This window comes from Natator depressus, chromosome 10, assembly GCF_965152275.1.
Source record: "Natator depressus isolate rNatDep1 chromosome 10, rNatDep2.hap1, whole genome shotgun sequence".
Lineage (NCBI taxonomy): Eukaryota > Metazoa > Chordata > Testudines > Cheloniidae > Natator > Natator depressus.
The window spans coordinates 40185935-40202573 of record NC_134243.1 but is presented as its reverse complement, the minus strand read 5'-3'; the positions used below and the strand labels follow the sequence as shown (position 1 = coordinate 40202573).

General features: G+C 51.1%; 1 protein-coding gene across 2 annotated transcripts in view; it reads right to left on the bottom strand.

Annotated features, from left to right (window-relative positions):
- INSYN1 (inhibitory synaptic factor 1) overlaps positions 1-15538 on the bottom strand; it is a 91381-nt gene extending 75843 nt beyond the window's left edge. Inside the window, exons 1-2 of one of the 2 annotated variants that reach the window (XM_074965859.1) lie at positions 15004-15538; positions 13683-14504 (exon numbers count right to left, since the gene is read on the bottom strand). In XM_074965859.1, the coding sequence (XP_074821960.1) occupies positions 13683-13841 (159 nt within the window). In that variant the 5' untranslated portion in view covers positions 13842-14504; positions 15004-15538. Of the gene's footprint in view, positions 1-13682; positions 14505-15003 lie in introns of those variants that run through there. The other variant, XM_074965861.1, reaches the window with a different exon arrangement.
- Between the last annotated feature and the right edge of the window lie 1101 nt (positions 15539-16639).

The following is a 16639-nucleotide window of genomic DNA, read 5'->3' as shown; positions in this document are numbered from 1 at the left end:
TGTTCATCTGTCTGGTTCTCTAATTGTTTCTGTCTGCTGTATAATTAATTTTGCTAGACGTAAATTAATTAGGATAGTGGGATATAATTGGTTAAAGAATTATGTTACAATATGTTAGGATTGGTTAGGTAAATTTCAGTAAAATGATTGGTTAAGGTATAGCTGAGAATATTACTATATAAATTAGGGGCAAACAGGAAGTAAGTTGGGATTCGAAAATAAGGAAAAAGGAACTTGGATTTAAGCTTGCTGGAAGTTCACCCCAATAAATATTGAATTGTTTGCCCCTTCGGACTTCGGGTATTGTTGCTCTCTGTTCATGCGAGAAGGACCAGGGAAGTGAGAGGGTGAAGGAATAAGCCCTCTAACAGTGGGGCCCAACACAAAGAGATTCCAGAAGGAGGGGCAGAGGGGAGGCATGGTTGCAGTGTACCCTTTCCTTGCCAAAACCCCAAACACATACCTGAATTGAGAACCTTCTCCAAAGAAACAGGAGAATCTGTATCTCAACACCTACCACGGTACACTAAGAGTTTGTGAAATGCAATAGACACTGAACAAGTCAAACTATGTGAACAAAGTCTGTCTGTCATAAATTGGCTGTTAATCTTGTGTCTTTTACTACTTCATCTAGGGGTCAAGACAATGGAGCTGATGCTATGGACAAACCCTGTGATAATGTGTAACATACCTGATTTTTGGAAAAAACTTTTGTACAGGCTAGGGATGGAAACAAGACAGTATCACAAACATGATGCTTCTCAGCTAATACCTGTAAACAGGCTTAGAGCTCAGCACAGCAGCAAGAGCATAACAGACCTACACTGCTGTATGGAAGGGGAAACTGAGGCACTCCACCTCATGGCACTGGTGGCTAAATGCCAAGACACCTACATTTTAGCAGATATTGCTGTCTGCATTCTGTTAGTAATACTACACCCCGGCATGTTTTCAGGCACCCAGAGACCAGGAACCCAGAACTTTGCTCGAACACCTATGAATGACATCATAGGGTTTAAAGGTACTGGGAGGGCATGTGATCAGAGACATACAGGGATTTTACATGTACTGCCTCTGCCATGGACAGTGTCCAAGAGTATGGCAGTAAGTTCAGGAGGAAGGTGTGACGTTGCACTCCATATGTTTTATGGAAATATGCCTATGAGTAACTGTTCAAAAGGACTCTTGTAAGGTATCATAACAAAGGTTATAACCTACTGAATATATTCCTCCTATTTGTATGCATGTATCATTCTTGTATCTGAAGCTAGAAATATGAAGTTAGAAATATGAAGTATAATTCTGAGGTCCTATTGTAATTATGCAAAGTGTGGGGCATTAATGGTGGTTTAGAATCTTGATGGCTCCCATTGACTAGGACAATTGGTTGTAAATGGTTTATTTACTTCCTGTGTATGTGTGGGCTGACCCAGGAAGAATGGAGACGAGGGAGTCTTAAAGTGAAATGTGACATGACCATAGAATCATAGAATATCAGGGTTGGAAGGGACCTCAGGAGGTCATCTAGTCCAAGCCCCTGCTCAAAGCAGGACCAATCCCCAATTTTTGCCCCAGATCCCTAAATGGCCTCCCTCAAGGATTGAACTCACAACCCTGGGTTTAACAGGCCAATGCTCAAATCACTGAGCTACCCCTCCCCGCTGGATACTGGAATCCATCTTAATCCTTGTACTTTTCCACTGATGAGGCAGAGGTAGGGACAAGCACAGACAAAAGATTCCTGCCTTGTGCCAAAGCTATAAAAGGGGGTGGAGCAAGACAAAAGAGGCAGCCAGTCATGAAAAAAACCCTGCTTACCACCGGAGATGTCTGCTGGAACTAACAAAGACTGTACCAGGGGAAAGGATTGGGCCCAGACTAGGAAGGAGTCTAGTCTGTGAAAGAAGCTTATTGGAACATCTTTGAGGGTGAGATATCACCTGTAATCAGTTTCTTAATGTATTAGGCTTAGACTTGCGAGTTTGTTTTATTTTGCTTTTGTGACTTACTTTGTTCTGTTATTACTTGAAACCACTTAAATCCTATTTTTTATACTTAATAAAATCACTTTTGTTTATTAATAAACCGAGAGTAAGTGATTAATACCTGGGGGAGCAAACAGCTGTGCATATCTCTCTATCAGTGATATAGAGGGTGAACAATTTACAAATTTACCCTGTATAAGCTTTATACAGAGGAAAACGGATTTATTTGGGGTTTGGATCCCATTGGGAGCTGGGTGTCTGGGTGCTGGAGACAGGTAATCTGCTGAGCTGTTTTTAATTAAAGTCTACAGCTTTGGGGGCGTGGCCCAGACCCTGGGTCTGTGTTGCACCAGGCTAGCGTGTCTGGCTCAACAAGACAGGGTTCTGGGGTCCCAAGCTGTCAGGGAAAACGGGCTCAGAGGTAATTTTAGCACATCAGGTGACAGTCCCAGTGACGTCACAGTCACACCACTAATGTAAAGTTTTCCGTATGGGAGCATTCTCTCTCTCTCTCACACACACACAAACAAACTTTGGACCTGGATTTCAAACACCCCCAGATCAAGCAGGTTCTGGGGTTTTGGATTAGCTGATCATTTTTAAAAAGAGTCAGCTGCGTATATTTGCATCTGATCCCAGGGTCCAGCCCCTCCTTACTGGATGGTTTGGATATTGACGACAAGGTGCAGACTCAGGCCCCTCTCTTCAGTTTTGTTACACAGAGGCTCATGCGATTCTTTAACTTGTGTTTTGTCCCTCTGGGGCTGCTGTCCCCAAGCTCCACTTTGAATTTCAGTTTCAGGACAAACAGAACTGAAGCCATGGAATTTCACCCCCTCTGCTAGTGCCCTCTGGTGGAGTCTCTCAGTGGTGGCTTAGTTGCATGATGTTACCTTCAAGTCCTAGATTCCTGGGCCAGCACGTTTTCTACAAGCCATTTCACAGCTTCTCCACCTCAGGGCACAGCAGGGCTCTGGTCTGTTCCTAGCTCCAGCTGGCTGCTTGGTGAGTCTTCGTGCCTGGATGCTGTGCTGCCAGCTCATGCATTTGGATAGGGTTTTATGCATTGTTGTATCAATGCTATACATTGCCATTCAGTTGGGCATGTTGTAAAACAGTTCCACATTAGCGCCTCTGTCCTGCCGAGAGCCCTGTGTTGGCAGATTAGCAGCTTGTGCATTTGTGAATCCTGTGTGGTTCTTTTAGGGCAACCAAGGGCTGATTTGGCAAGGACTTCCAGGGAGGTGATATCTAGTAATGGCACCACAGGTCCATGGTAAATATACCATGGGCCAGCCCACTTCCTGGGGAGCCCCATTACACCAGCCTGGCCCCTGAAGATTTTCCTTACCTGCAGGAAGTGAGGTTTACAAGACCTCAGTATTATTCATGGACCCATTTCCCAGCAGGGGTCAGCAGCGATTACAGTGAACCTTCTGAGAAGGTACAAGCACCTGAACATAGGAATGGACAAACTGGATCAGACCCGAAGTCCATCTAGGTCAGCAGCCTGTCTTTGACAGGGGCCAGCATCAACTGCTTCAGAGGAAGGCACAAGAACCCCACACTAGACAGATGTGGATAATCTGCTCCACTGAAGGTCTCACCCCGCTTTCCAGTAGCTAAGGGTTGGTTTAAACCTGGACGCATGAGGTCTAATATCCCTGCCGGAACATTTGTATCATCACTGACTATAACTCCAGGGATTTTCCATCTCCAAATGAGCCCTAGCACCTGCTAGCCTGTTAGAAGTCCCTGCAACTATAATGGGTCTCACAAAGCCGCTGTATCAGAGCTCCCCTTAGCCTGAATTTTGTAGGTTGGGCTCATATCTAGCTAGGGCATTTATTGTCTCATGCTGACATTACATGCTGCTGACCAGTTGCTGCTCATTCTTCTGGCATTTGTAACATGCCCCCCGGGACAGAAACAACACCATATGGTGTGAGAACTTTGCCTTCCCCACCCAACAAAATCTTAACGCTGGTAAGATGAACGACATTTCACCCTTCTTCAGCACCTTGCAGGGTCAGATCTCTGCCTGCTTTGCTCACCGTTCACTAATGGAGCCTCACAGTACTTACGAATTATTCCAGGCCAAGGGCACGCTGAGTCAAATCTGACAGTGGAACCCGGATCCCCTGATGCCAGGGTCCCATTTCTAGGGGTGAGGAAACAATGTCTATTTAATGGGGTGGGGCGGTGGGTGGGACAGAGAATCACTTCTATTTTCAAGCCTTTGTTTTCCTTTTCCAAAAGTCAGTTTCCACAGATGGATCCATTGTTATTTCACACATAGCCGTGGACCAAGGTAAACATGGTGTAAAGGGCCCCACTCACCACAGGTGTGCATCCTTGTGGTTAGGTCAGGAAATTAGCTCTCTCCCCATCTGGCACTGCTCACCAATGGTTATTCACCCTGTGACGTGCCCTCCTCCCCTCCCCCGCCCCGCCTCCTTTACAACTCGACTCTCCGGCCAGGTCACTACACAGTCCCCCATCCTGGGGTGACAGAGTCCCACTGGACAGGCTGTCCACATGCCACCTCAGGCAGCTTTCTGTTCCAGCTCCAGATCGAGGGACGTGATCGTTCCCCTCTATTCGACATTGGTGAGGCCTCATCTGGAGTACTGTGTCCAGTTTTGGGCCCCACACTACAAGAAGGACGTGGATAAATTGGAGAGAGTCCAGCGAAGGGCAACAAAAAGGATTAGGGGTCTGGAACACATGACTTATGAGGAGAGGCTGAGGGACCTGGGATTGTTTAGTCTGCAGAAGAGAAGAATGAGGGGGGATTTGATAGCTGCTTTCAACTACCTGAGAGGTGGTTCCAGAGAGGATGGTTCTAGACTATTCTCAGTGGTAGAAGAGGACAGGACAAGGAGTAATGGTCTCAAGTTGCAGTGGGGGAGGTTTAGGTTGGATATTAGGAAAAACTTTTTCACTAGGAGGGTGGTGAAACACTGGAATGCGTTACCTAGGGAGGTGGTAGAATTTCCTTCCTTGGAAGTTTTTAAGGTCAGGCTTGACAAAGCCCTGGCTGGGATGATTTGATTGGGGATTGGTCCTGCTTTGAGCAGGGGGTTGGACTAGATGACCTCCTGAGGTCCCTTCCAACCCTGATATTCTATGATTCTATGATTCTATGATCCTGGGCCATGTCCCAGTGGCTGGCAGGGGAACCCAGGCCCACCCACTACTGTGAGCTCCAGCCCAGGGACCCTCTGACTGGCAATCCAGCTCTGCTCACTCTCAAGTCCCGGTTGCTGATTCCCTGGGCTCCTTTCTACTCAGCCTCTATCTCCTCCCCTATCTCTCAGTTTGCCATCAGAGCTTCCCCCACTCCCACTTCACCCCTATAGGCCTCTTGTAAGGCTCCCTAGACGAGGCAGGACCTTAGGGCTCACTCGCCCCCTGGATCCTCTCCTTGCCTCTGACCAATGCACCTTTCCCTCCAGGGAGTGACCACAGGCCTCCTCTTTGCAGCCTCCTCCTGCTCTGCCTTCCTGGCTTTACATGCCTATCCCAGCTCCTCCCAGCTGGGCTTCCTCTGCCTTTAGGCCCTGCTTCCCCTCCAGGTGCAGTGTCTAAGGTTAATTGGCCCCCCGGCCCCCATTAACCCACTCAGTGCTCATGTGAGGTGGACAGCCCGTCACACATGGTTGAACAGAGTTTACCACTGCTCATCTGGGGAATCTGGAGTTTACTCACATTTTCTTTTATTTACAAATCTAGCCAAATCATTAAATAAGGATTAAAACACAGCATGGTCACTTCTATGTGAAAGTGAGTGCCCAAAAACAGTCTAATGACACTTCTGGCTTTCGCCCAATGTCATCCTAGCCTAAATCCCAATCATAATACGGGCATCTCGGCTCACCCACAACATCTGCCAGGCTACTGCTCAGCCTGGAACGCCAAAATGGTTAGTTTACCCACTGCTTTTTTCCCTCACTAACCTCCCCTCAGTGATTTCACAGCTTTCTTTGCCATGAGACATGGGGACATTTCTCTCCTACCACAAGGCCCAGCTGTGATTTTTCATGGCATCTGCTGTGCCAGGTAGGAAAGTGTGTGCAACTGCACTGTTTGTGCTACATGACGATGTAATTGCTGGCAGAGAGAACACATTTTCTCTGGATAATTTTTGCGGGGCCGGAGGGCAGATAGGGGAAGATCCGGCCTTGAGTGCGAATACTGGCAAAGGAAATGATGGTGCAGAGGTTCACACAGCTCAGTTCACAACTTAGCTAGACTCTGTGGGCCAGATCCCCAGCATGTGTGAATCGATGTAGCTCCAGTGAAGTCAATGGACTTACCCCAAAAATACACCAGCTGAGGATCTCATTTGTCTTTCACCCTGAGGGAAGAGACTGACGTAATTTTCAGCCCTGGAACCTTAAAGGGACATCAGGGCCTTAAAAATTACCCTTGTCTGAAATTATTGCACTTGCTACAGCTGTAACACCTATAATTCCTGTAACAGAGATGGAGGAAAAAACACTCTCCTCCCTCCCACCCCCACCCCAGTTTATTTGCTTTGTATATTTGACTGTACTTTTTGTCCAGTCAATTTCCCTGCTTCTTCTGTGCAATCGATTAGTCAGTTTCCTCACTTGTCCACATGGGTCTTTCAGGCAGCAACAAGGGAGAAACAAATATTTTTAAACTAGAAAACTGTGACTATAAAAGCAGGAGAACGGGCAGGGGACTACCAGGCAGATTTAGGGCTTGGAAGCAGTTAAACAGATATTTTTTTTTTTTTTTTTTTTTTAAGAAATAGACTGCACTTCAAGTGGATGGTGTCCCTTTAAACTATGACTTTTCCTGCTCTATATTTCTCATCCTGTGGGATGAATTGCATTGAATAGCACTGAATTTCTGCACAAGACATCCCTCCATCCTGCAGGATAGGATATTTGAAGGCTTCAAGGTTGTACTTGGAGTTAGTTACAAGGATGTTTGGGGTTGTGTCTATGCCATGAAAAGGAGAAGTGATGTTCCATAGGTAGTGTATAAGCCCCCCAACACACCATTCCCCGCACACATCCTAGCTTTCTTCCATGTGGCTCTGATCCAAATGTCACTGGAAAGCCTCCTACTAACATCAGAAGGTTTTGGATCAGGCCCAGCTGTTGCACCAGTGTGGACAGTCAGTTAAATGCCCATTGCACTAAACAAAGGGCCAAATTCATTCTCAGCTAAGTCACACCAGGCATGAATCTGGCCCCAGCTGTCCACCATGACTTGCTACAGTGGGAGTTAATGTTGATTGACTCTGCCAGCAGGACACCTATTTCTATCCCTGATTCTTATCCACTCCATTCCTGCACTTGGAACAGGGGCACAGGAAGTGGGGGCAAAGATTGCTTCAAGCCACCTTTGCACTCCCCATATGCTGAGGCTGTTTGGGGTCAAGCACAATGCCTGACATCAGTTAGAGCAGCCACAGGGCTGCTCTTACTTATGCTGTGCTTACCATGGCTCCTGTAGGTGCTGGAAAGCAGTGAATAACTGGAGAACAGAGTGCTCCCATCAGCTCCCATCCCTGCCCAGGCACATTCCTTCCCTCCCACCCCCAACCTTGCTCCCTTACCCATCCCTGCCCGGGCCTGTGGAACCATTACCAGAGAGGTGTAAAGGGGCTTTAGTGGAGTTTTCTGAGATTTACTCTTTACTCAGAATGCTTTCTGCAAATAATAGTTAGTTTGTACCTCACACATGAGCAGTTTGCTGTTACTAGTGTGTAGTCAAAATTCTAGCTGTTTTGATTGGCCACAAAAGTCACATGGTATGCTAGGGAGCTCTGATTTCACAAACTTTATTCTAAACTCACGTTTGTGGTTTCATTACAAAAGTGAAATTCATTTTACAGAAATATTTTGCACTATTTCTTGAATATTAGCTGTTCCCTCAAAACCTCCCAACCACTAGGAGGCACTGTGGTCTAGTAGTCAGGGCACTGGACTGGGAATCAAAAGACATTGGGTTTATTCCTAGCTCTGCCACTGACCTGCTGTGTGAGTTTGCTCAAGTCACTTCCTCTCTTCGTGCCTCAGTTTCCCATCTTACCTTTTGTCTCTGTTTAAATTGTAAACTCTTTGACAGGGGGCTGTCTTTCACTAGGTGTCTGTACAATATCTTCCCCAATGCCACCTAACACAATTTCTAGTCTTACTTGAGGCCTGTAGGTGATAGTGTAATATAAATAATAATACAGCAACTGGCTGCAATTTTGGGGCAACAACACCACAAAAAGAAAAGGAGCACTTGTGGCACCTTAGAGACTAACACATTTATTTGAGCATAAGCTTTTGTGAGCTACAGCTCACTTCATCAGATGCTTACGAAAGCTTATGCTCAAATAAATGTGTTGTGGTACCTTAGAGACTAACACATTTATTTGAGCATAAGCTTTCGTGAGCATTCAATGAAGTGAGCCGTAGCTCATGAAAGCTTATGCTCAAATAAAGGTGTTAGTCTCTAAGGTGCCACAAGTCCTCCTGTTCTTTTTGTGGATACAGACTAACACGGCTGCTAGTCTCTAAGGTGCCACAAGTCCTCCTGTTCTTTTTGTGGATACAGACTAACACGGCTGCTACTCTAACACCACAAAAGGGTCACAAAGACAGGGAAAAGGTTAAAAATTTCAATGCAGAGTCTCAAGAAAGATTTTGCCCAGTTCAAATACTGTTGCCTATGACACCGCAGGGGTGAGCTGGTGAGCAGACTCCGTGAGCGGGTGACCAAATGTTCTTCTCCAATGGGACATCGTCCACCTGATTTTTTTTTTTAAATCGGTGATTCCAGTTGAACCCCCCCACCCCAAGTTTGATTCTGCGAGTTCACCCTTTAAACAGCATGGCTGAGATTGTCCTTTACATTTAGTTCTCTTTAAACTGCTCTGGCCACATTATGCAGGAAGTCAGACTAGATGATCAGAATGGTCCCACTTGGCCTTAAATATCTGTGAAAGGGGTCTTAAAGTGAGCATAAATTACATCCACTCTCATTGTGAGCCTCCTTTAAACTGCTGGGGTGGTGTACAGAGATCTCAGTGTAGATGAAAAACCAGCTTCAAGTTCTGATTATTTTTTTAAATCATTTACAAGATTTTTATAAGGGTTTTTCAGCTCCCTTGCAGATGTTTAGAAGGGTCTTTTCTGCAAGGGAGACGCCGACTGATGGACTATACCATGGAATCAGTGAAACGGATTCTACACCAAGTGGGTTCAAGTACATAAAGAAAACAAATGGAAGAAAAATTCTCCCTTGTATTCCTTTCAGATTCAGCAATCATAGGTATGTCTTGGCACGACACTCGGTTTCCATGGTCAGGAAGAAATGTTCTTTTTCAAACTGCCCTTTCAAAACACTGCTTCCAGTCCCAAGGATAGCCCCTGTCAGAGTATAGCCGTTCAGAAGTATGTCAAGCTGTAGATCTCAGGTAGGAGCCAGTGCCATTAAGCTTTGCTTAACGGATACTGACCATGTCCCCTATTTTAAACATAAAGCACTTTCCCAGGCGGAGATTCACATGGGGAAGGCAACAACCAATCTGCTGGCAAAACTGGGGTGCTAGGTGTGGATGAGGAAGACTTATCCCAGCTCTTGGGGAGTTCAGCTTGGAACAGGAAGCTTCTTTGAAACTTTGCGTGCTAATAAATAATGACAACTGGCTCTTATCGAGCACTTTTCCCCACAGATCTCACTGCCTTCCAGTCTGAAGGATTTCAAAACATGTTACAGATTGATACATACAGCAAAGACTTCAGCAGCCCCTGACATTCTCTCTCTTCCGGGCTGAGGCTGGGCAGCTGCGTTACTTGTGACAGCTTGGAGCAACGAGTTATAGTTTTGGCCAGGAAGCGAAGAAGAAAAATGCATCTGATTGAAATGGCAGCAGTTGGGTATAATTAGCCATAGTGGCATTTGGCCAGGAGGTTGGAGATAAGGCCCTTTGCTGTTCTGAAAAGTTCCAACAGGCCTTGAAAGTGCACAAGTGCTCTGGATTTCCATGTAACATCTCACTCATTAAACACTGCACCCACATTGGTTCAGTCCTGACTTAGAGAAGAGAGCCATGTACTACGGGTCAGCTTCTGCCACTTAGCTCACATGTGCATTCCTCAGAATCATGACCTGGCAAAACTAGGGCAACTCAGGCACTGAATCATCCAACTCACCTCTAGGCTTTTCCCTGGAGGTCTTCATTCCAGCCCTGACCTGGCCTCATCCCTGTACTGACCTGACCTCATCCCACTCTATCAGCTCAGACAGGATTCCACGGGAGTCTCAGCTGCAGAGTCAAAAAATGCACAGGCTCCAAGAATCCAGCCTCCAGATGAAGGACTCCAACTAAGCAAGAGTGTCTGGTCATCTCCAGTGGGAAGGAGCCACATGCCCACATGGAAACTCATTGGGCACTCTTCGCTTGACATCACCTCCAGCGCAAGGATGCCCTGTTTTAGGCCCTTTCCCAGCTCAGCCTCTGTTACAAGAGTTTTCTGTCTGAATCACTCTCCTAGGCCAATTTTCAGGATTTGTTACAAGAACAAGGCTTTGCCCTTCCCTCTGAGGCTCTCAAAGCACATTACGGACATGACAGGATTTATCCTGGTGAGGCAGATAAATATCACTCTCCCTGTTTTACAGGGGAGGAAATTGGGGCACAGAAAGGCCAAGTGACTTGCTGAAGGTCAAGAATACCTTCCTATGCCTTAACCACATGGCCCAGCCTCCTTTCTGGGGAGCTGAAAGACACGTCTCTTCTAGAGCTACTATTGTGTTTCCAGCCAGAGGACAGCAGCTACCAATACTTCTGCTTTCTCTCTCTTCTTCCCGCCAGCTCTGCTCCCTAGTCTAGTGTTATCATTTCCAATCTTCCCCTCTGGCAGGTATTGATCACTCTCCAAAGAGGAGAAGGATTAGCTGTTAGTCACATAACACGTGGCTAGCTGGTTGGCCTTTTCCTTCCATCAAGCAGCCCATGAGTCTGGCCACCTGCATCTCCACAACAGGGCTACAAGTTTGCCTAAAGCCCCCCCAACAAACCAAATGTGACCCCATAGGCATATACCATCAGGATGGTCCTGATGGTGCATGATGCCTTCTAGGCTCCAAAGTGTCCCATAGGGCAAAGAGGGGAATGTGTGTATTTCACAGACTCTCTGGTGCTGAAAGCAGTCATTCAAGAGGGGTTTGATCATTGCTCAGACACGCAGAGTTTCTCCTGCTGCCTGCACCTCCCACAGCACAGGTTGGGCCGAGTCAGGAGAGAGATGTAAAGCAACAAGCCACAATAAGCAACCTGCCCCTCTGTCCTCTGCAAAGCCTTCATGCCCACAGATTCTTCGCCCCAATGGAATTCCAGTGAGTCAAGGGATAAGTGCAGCAGGATTTACCCCATAGATTCCTATGCAATTGCTGCTTGCATCTCCCCACCCTGTCTTTGATCCTTGGCTGGTTTTTTAAAGCTCTGCTATTATTTTCCAAGATGGGTTATTTTGGGCAAGGCACCAGAGCTGGATTGTGGCTGTGAGCTCTGGCCAAGAGGCATGGAGAGGTATACGACTTCCAGTGCCAAGTGGGGATCTGGCAAGCTGGCTGGCTCAGTCAGCTCCTCCCCACTTGGACTGGGTGCCACGTGCACTCCCTTTTGCATCCATGGCCCTGCCTTTGCCACGTCACTAGTGTTGCCAGCAGTGCTAAGATGGGGTCTGATCCAAAGCTTACTAGAGTCAATGGAAAGACTCCCGTTGACTCCAATGGTTTGGATCAGGTCCCGGAGCCTCAGCTCTGCTCCCCAGCCATTCTATCCATTTCCCCTGCACAGGGGTGCAAGGTTGAGGAGGGGAATTCCTTGCAATGCTGTCCACCATGCAGGCCCAGGCACAATCCAGCCTTGGGAGGAGCGGGGGAGGGGAGGCAAGAGCAAAGAAAGATACCCTTGGAGCTCAGCCAGAGTTGAATGTGGCCCAGTATGTTTTCTCATGAACACGTTATAACAAAAGCTAGTCATGCTCAAATGATTCCCAGCAGGAGCTTCTATTTTCACACAGGGAAATGTTTCAAATTTCTGCCCATAGCTGGTGCCACGCCCTTTGGAAAAGCTGAGCCATCCCCTTCAGCTACTGCTGCTTCCTGGCTGGGGGAGTGGGACAAAAACCCATTTAATTCACCATCTAAGGGCCAGATCCTCAGCTGACGTAAACCAGCAAAGGGCTGTGGAAATCAATGGAGCTACATTGATTTACACCAGCTGAGAATCTGGCCTTGAGATTTTAGCAGACCCTGTTGATGCACCACCCAGTTTGTGACATCACAGCACTTCCTCCTGCCCAGCCTGACAGACGCAGGCCTGCCACCTGAACAAACCGGCCAAGGGAGGTTGGAAATAACTTGCATCCATGGCAAAATTCACTCGTATGGGGGACAGGAGAATTGTTGGCCTGAGGGTTAGGTGGAGGTCTCCTGGATCCTTTGATTTCAGGATTTCTCTGTGAGATTTGCTGCAGTGTACAATTTTATGCCAGCTCCCAATTAACCCCCTCCCCCCCCCATCATTAAGTTTCTCTCTTTCTGCTTGAAAGATCCAGTCTTCACAATGCCAAACTGACAGGCTGCTACTCTCGTCACCCAGGGCAGCATGCAGTGAACTGTAGCTAAATATTCATTCGGATTCACCAGATCAGCCTTAAGGAAGCAACGCTTATCTGGTATCATTTAAGGACAGGGGATGTCTCCTCTCTCCACCCCCTTTTCTTTAAAGAAGGCAAGGAAATTAAACGCAAAAAAAACGACCTGACTGCAGCACATAACAGTCCAAAGCACAGCAAGTCATAACATCCAATGGGAAACCCAAACAACACTAGCTCTACTACACTGTTCACACAGGTGGAATGTCTAGGTTACTTCTGTGATTCACAGGCACAGCTTGGTATATTAGGACCTGATCCACATGGGGGCCTATTGGACCCAATCCTCCAGGGGTCAGATGCCCCGAGCTCTACACTGGGCTCGATCCTGTGTGGAGCTGGGCAGCCCATGGCATCGAAGTCAATGGAGTCAACGGCAATTGGGAGCCCTTCTTGCTTCTTGGAAATCATCCACCATAAACATAAAACAGGCACAGGCGGCCCTGCTAAGGGCGCTGCTGGGACTGAGCTGTTGCATTTGCTGATTTGGGGAGCATCACCTCTCTCCTGTGAAGGGCTATCCTGAACATGGAGATGGAGGAAGGCATAGAAATGGGGGGCGGATTTTCCGCTGACATGGTGTATGTGTGTGGTGGGGGGGTGTCATGGACTTCTCCACAAAAAGAGTGCAAATCAGACAGCAGTCAAGATATGCACTTGTGATTTGACTGTCTGGGGTTTAGGGCAATAGGGGAAATCTAATTTGCCCCCTACACACACACAGAAGCTGTACCCACAATAGGGGACCGGGACAGATCGAGGACCGGACACACACACACAGAGGCTGGACCCACAACAGGGGCCGGGGAGACAGATACACACACACACTCAGTACCCACAATGTAGGACACACTCACACACACACACAGGCTGTGCCCACAACAGTTTGCTTCTCCTAGCCAGGCCTGCTCCATGAGGGGAATTCTTTAGGCATGGCAGAGCCTGGAACTTTGGCCCGCTTTGGGACTCCCCATAGTGCCCCCGCCCCAGCGGCGCTCACCTCCCGGAGCTCCTTGGCTACCTCCTTGAGCTCCTGCAGGATCCCCTCCAGTTGCCCGATCACCATTTTCATGCGGCACCTGATCCGCTGCCTCTCGCTGCTGCTACCGCCGGCGGGGTCTTCACTGGGCTGCGTGTTCTGCGAGCCCCCGGAGCTCATCCTTCACAAGCTGCCTGGGCGCCCGGCGCTGTCCATTCTGCTCTCCCCCAGCCCGGCCTTGCCTCCGCGGAGCCCCTCTCGGCCGGGGAGAGCTCACCATCTTAACGTCCCACGCGCCAGAGAGCCGCAGCCGCGCTCTGTCTCTCGCCGCTCTCCGCACCGGCAGCTCACAGCAGCGAGGCGCGGGGCAGGACTAACCAAGCTCCGCTCCGAGGACCCAGCCGCACGCCCATGGGACTGGAGCGCTGCCAGGTCGTAGGGAGCCGCCTTCCGCCGATGGAGATCCACTGGCAGGCGGGCCCTGAGCGATTCCTTCCCTGCTCCCGGCTAGCGAGAGAGGGCGGGCAATGCCCGTCTGCCCGGGTCTCGCCGGCTCTCCGGACAAGGCATAGCTCCGGATGTCCCACAGAGGCTGGGAGTAGCGCCGCCTCTTCCACCTGCTCAATCTCCCCGCCTCGTTTGTGCCGCGCACTGAGCCCCCATGGGCCGGCTCCGGGTACAGCGGCCACCTGTCCGGGCGAGCTTCGCCCACTTGGCTCAAGGGCAGCGAACGATGATCCTGGGATATTCGCAGCAGGGCGAGCTCGGAAAACGCTTCGCAAGATCCACGGCGACTTCCAGGGCTGGGGCTGGTGTCCTGGGGCTCGGGGAGCCGCCGGCCTCCTGCGGAGAGACCAGCAACGCGTCACTGGGCGAGCCGGGTTGGGGCCCCAAGGGCCGGGCTGGCCCTTGGCTGTGCGGGGCGGGACAGCTTCGCCCCGTCCATCCCTGCAAGGGCCAGCGGGGCGCCCTGAGGCCAGCCTCCGAGCCAGGATCTCAAGGGTCCCCCCTCCACCCACAACCCTTTCTTTTCCGTGAGGGGACCCGGATTTTAAGCCGGCTCCGCGAGGACTGTTGGCGTCAGCAAAAGGAACCAGCCCCTCCCGCAGACTCCCCCCAAGCCCAACTCCTCCCAGCGCAGTGGCCAGCCACAAGCCCCCATCGCTGGGGTAGGTTAAACGAGGATGCTGCACCCCAGCTGCCGGCTGCCGGCTCTGCGCACAGCTGGGGCGCCGCGCCGGCCTGTCAAAAGCTGCAGGCTTTGCTATCGCAAAGTTTATTTACCAGCCACCCCGCGAGAGCCATAAGCCGAGCGAGGCGGCCACGAAAACCATCAACTTACTAGCCCGGCAGCGAGGGAAACCAGCCCGGCTCTCCCGTCTCCTGCGCAGGAGCTCCGGCTGCGGCTGCCCCGGAGTCACCAGAGCCAGCTCCGCGGCTCTTCTTGGCTGCTGCTCCCGGGAGATGCCATCCTGATCCGTCCCCTCCTTGCCCCTTGGAGCAGAGCCTGCCGGCGGGCAGGAAACGCGGAGAAGGGAGACTGGCGGGGCAGGGGGAGCGCCCTGTTGTTATTCTGGCTGGATCGCCGCGAGTGGAGGAGCGGAACCGGCTCACAGTAGGAGGGGAGCTGCCGCGCCGTGTGCGGCGGAGGCGGCCGCGCACCCCCCCTCTCCAGCGCCACGGTGCAGTGCCACTCGTCTGCCTTCGCTCCGGCGGCCCATTGTGCGCACAGAGCCCGCGGGCCGCTCCACAGGTGCCAGGGTCTGCGGCCGACACACAGCCCTCCTGGGGGTCCCGCGGCTGGCCGGGAGGGCTCTGCCAGCGGCCGCGCCGGAGCTAGTGGGCTGGGCACGGCAGCCGGGACTGCTCCGGCTGCAGCGGCAGCTCCTTGAGCGCGGGGCTCGGCCCCAGGCTGGGCTGCTGGCTGGGAGGCGCCGGAGCTCCCCACATGGCGGGGGGGCCCGGCGGCGAGCGGCTCAGATCCCTCCTTCTCGCCCGCCCTGGGAGGCTGGTGCCCGGCCCCTGGTGCCCCGCTCCGCGCGGGCAAGAGCGGCCATGGAGGGAGCCGCAGTGGGAGCGCGCCGAGCCGCGCCGCGCGTCCTGCCTGGAGCCGGGCTGGTGCCGCCTGCAGCCGGGGCTCCGCGCACGGGCGTGTGGCTGGTGCTGTCAGCGAGGGGGCAGAGCCAGGCAAAGCAGGCGGCGCTTAAAGGGGCAGAGCGCGCCTGGCCGCCTGCGGCAGAGGGGGGACCAGAGCCCGGCTCTGCCAGGCGAGAACCCCTCCCGACCCAGGCTGGCTGCAGGGCTGGTCAGCTCCAGCTGGACCCCTCTGCAACGGAGGGCGGTGGCATTTAAGAGGCAGGAAACTGAGGCACACGGAGGGGCAGAACTATGCCCCGTCTCCCAGCGGCCAATGGTAAAGCCGGGACTAGAGCCCCTGTCTGCGCTGCCCCATGGTATGAGCAGATCACGGGGAAGGTATCTGGGCTGGTAGTCTGCACACAGGCCTGCTGGCCAGGAATGCCTGGAGTCTAACTCCACCTCTGCTACAAACTGGGAGCATGGCCCTGGGGCAAGTCACACGCTCTGCCTCAGTTTTCCCCTGTGTACCACCAGACCCAGCTCACCAGTTACATGGTGCTTCATGAATTAACGAACGTTCCCAGGGTAAATCCCCACCCTGCTTGGCCACCCAGGGCCTTGCTCTTCCCCTGCAAAGAAGCCACATAACTGCAGTCAGCAGCCTCCTGTGGCCACCACCAAAGTGCAGGGGAGGGCAAGCTTGTGGGGGGCTCCAGAGAGGGGCCAGTAGATTTGACACTTAACCCTGAACACACCTACCTGCTATAGACTGTAAGGCAGCTACATCCCTGCTGCACAGGTGCCCCTGCCCTTCCTTCAGGCAGTGGTTCCCAACCTGTGGCCCTTGGGCTGCTTGCAGCCCAATCAGCACAGAGCTGCAGCCCATGTGACATTCTCAG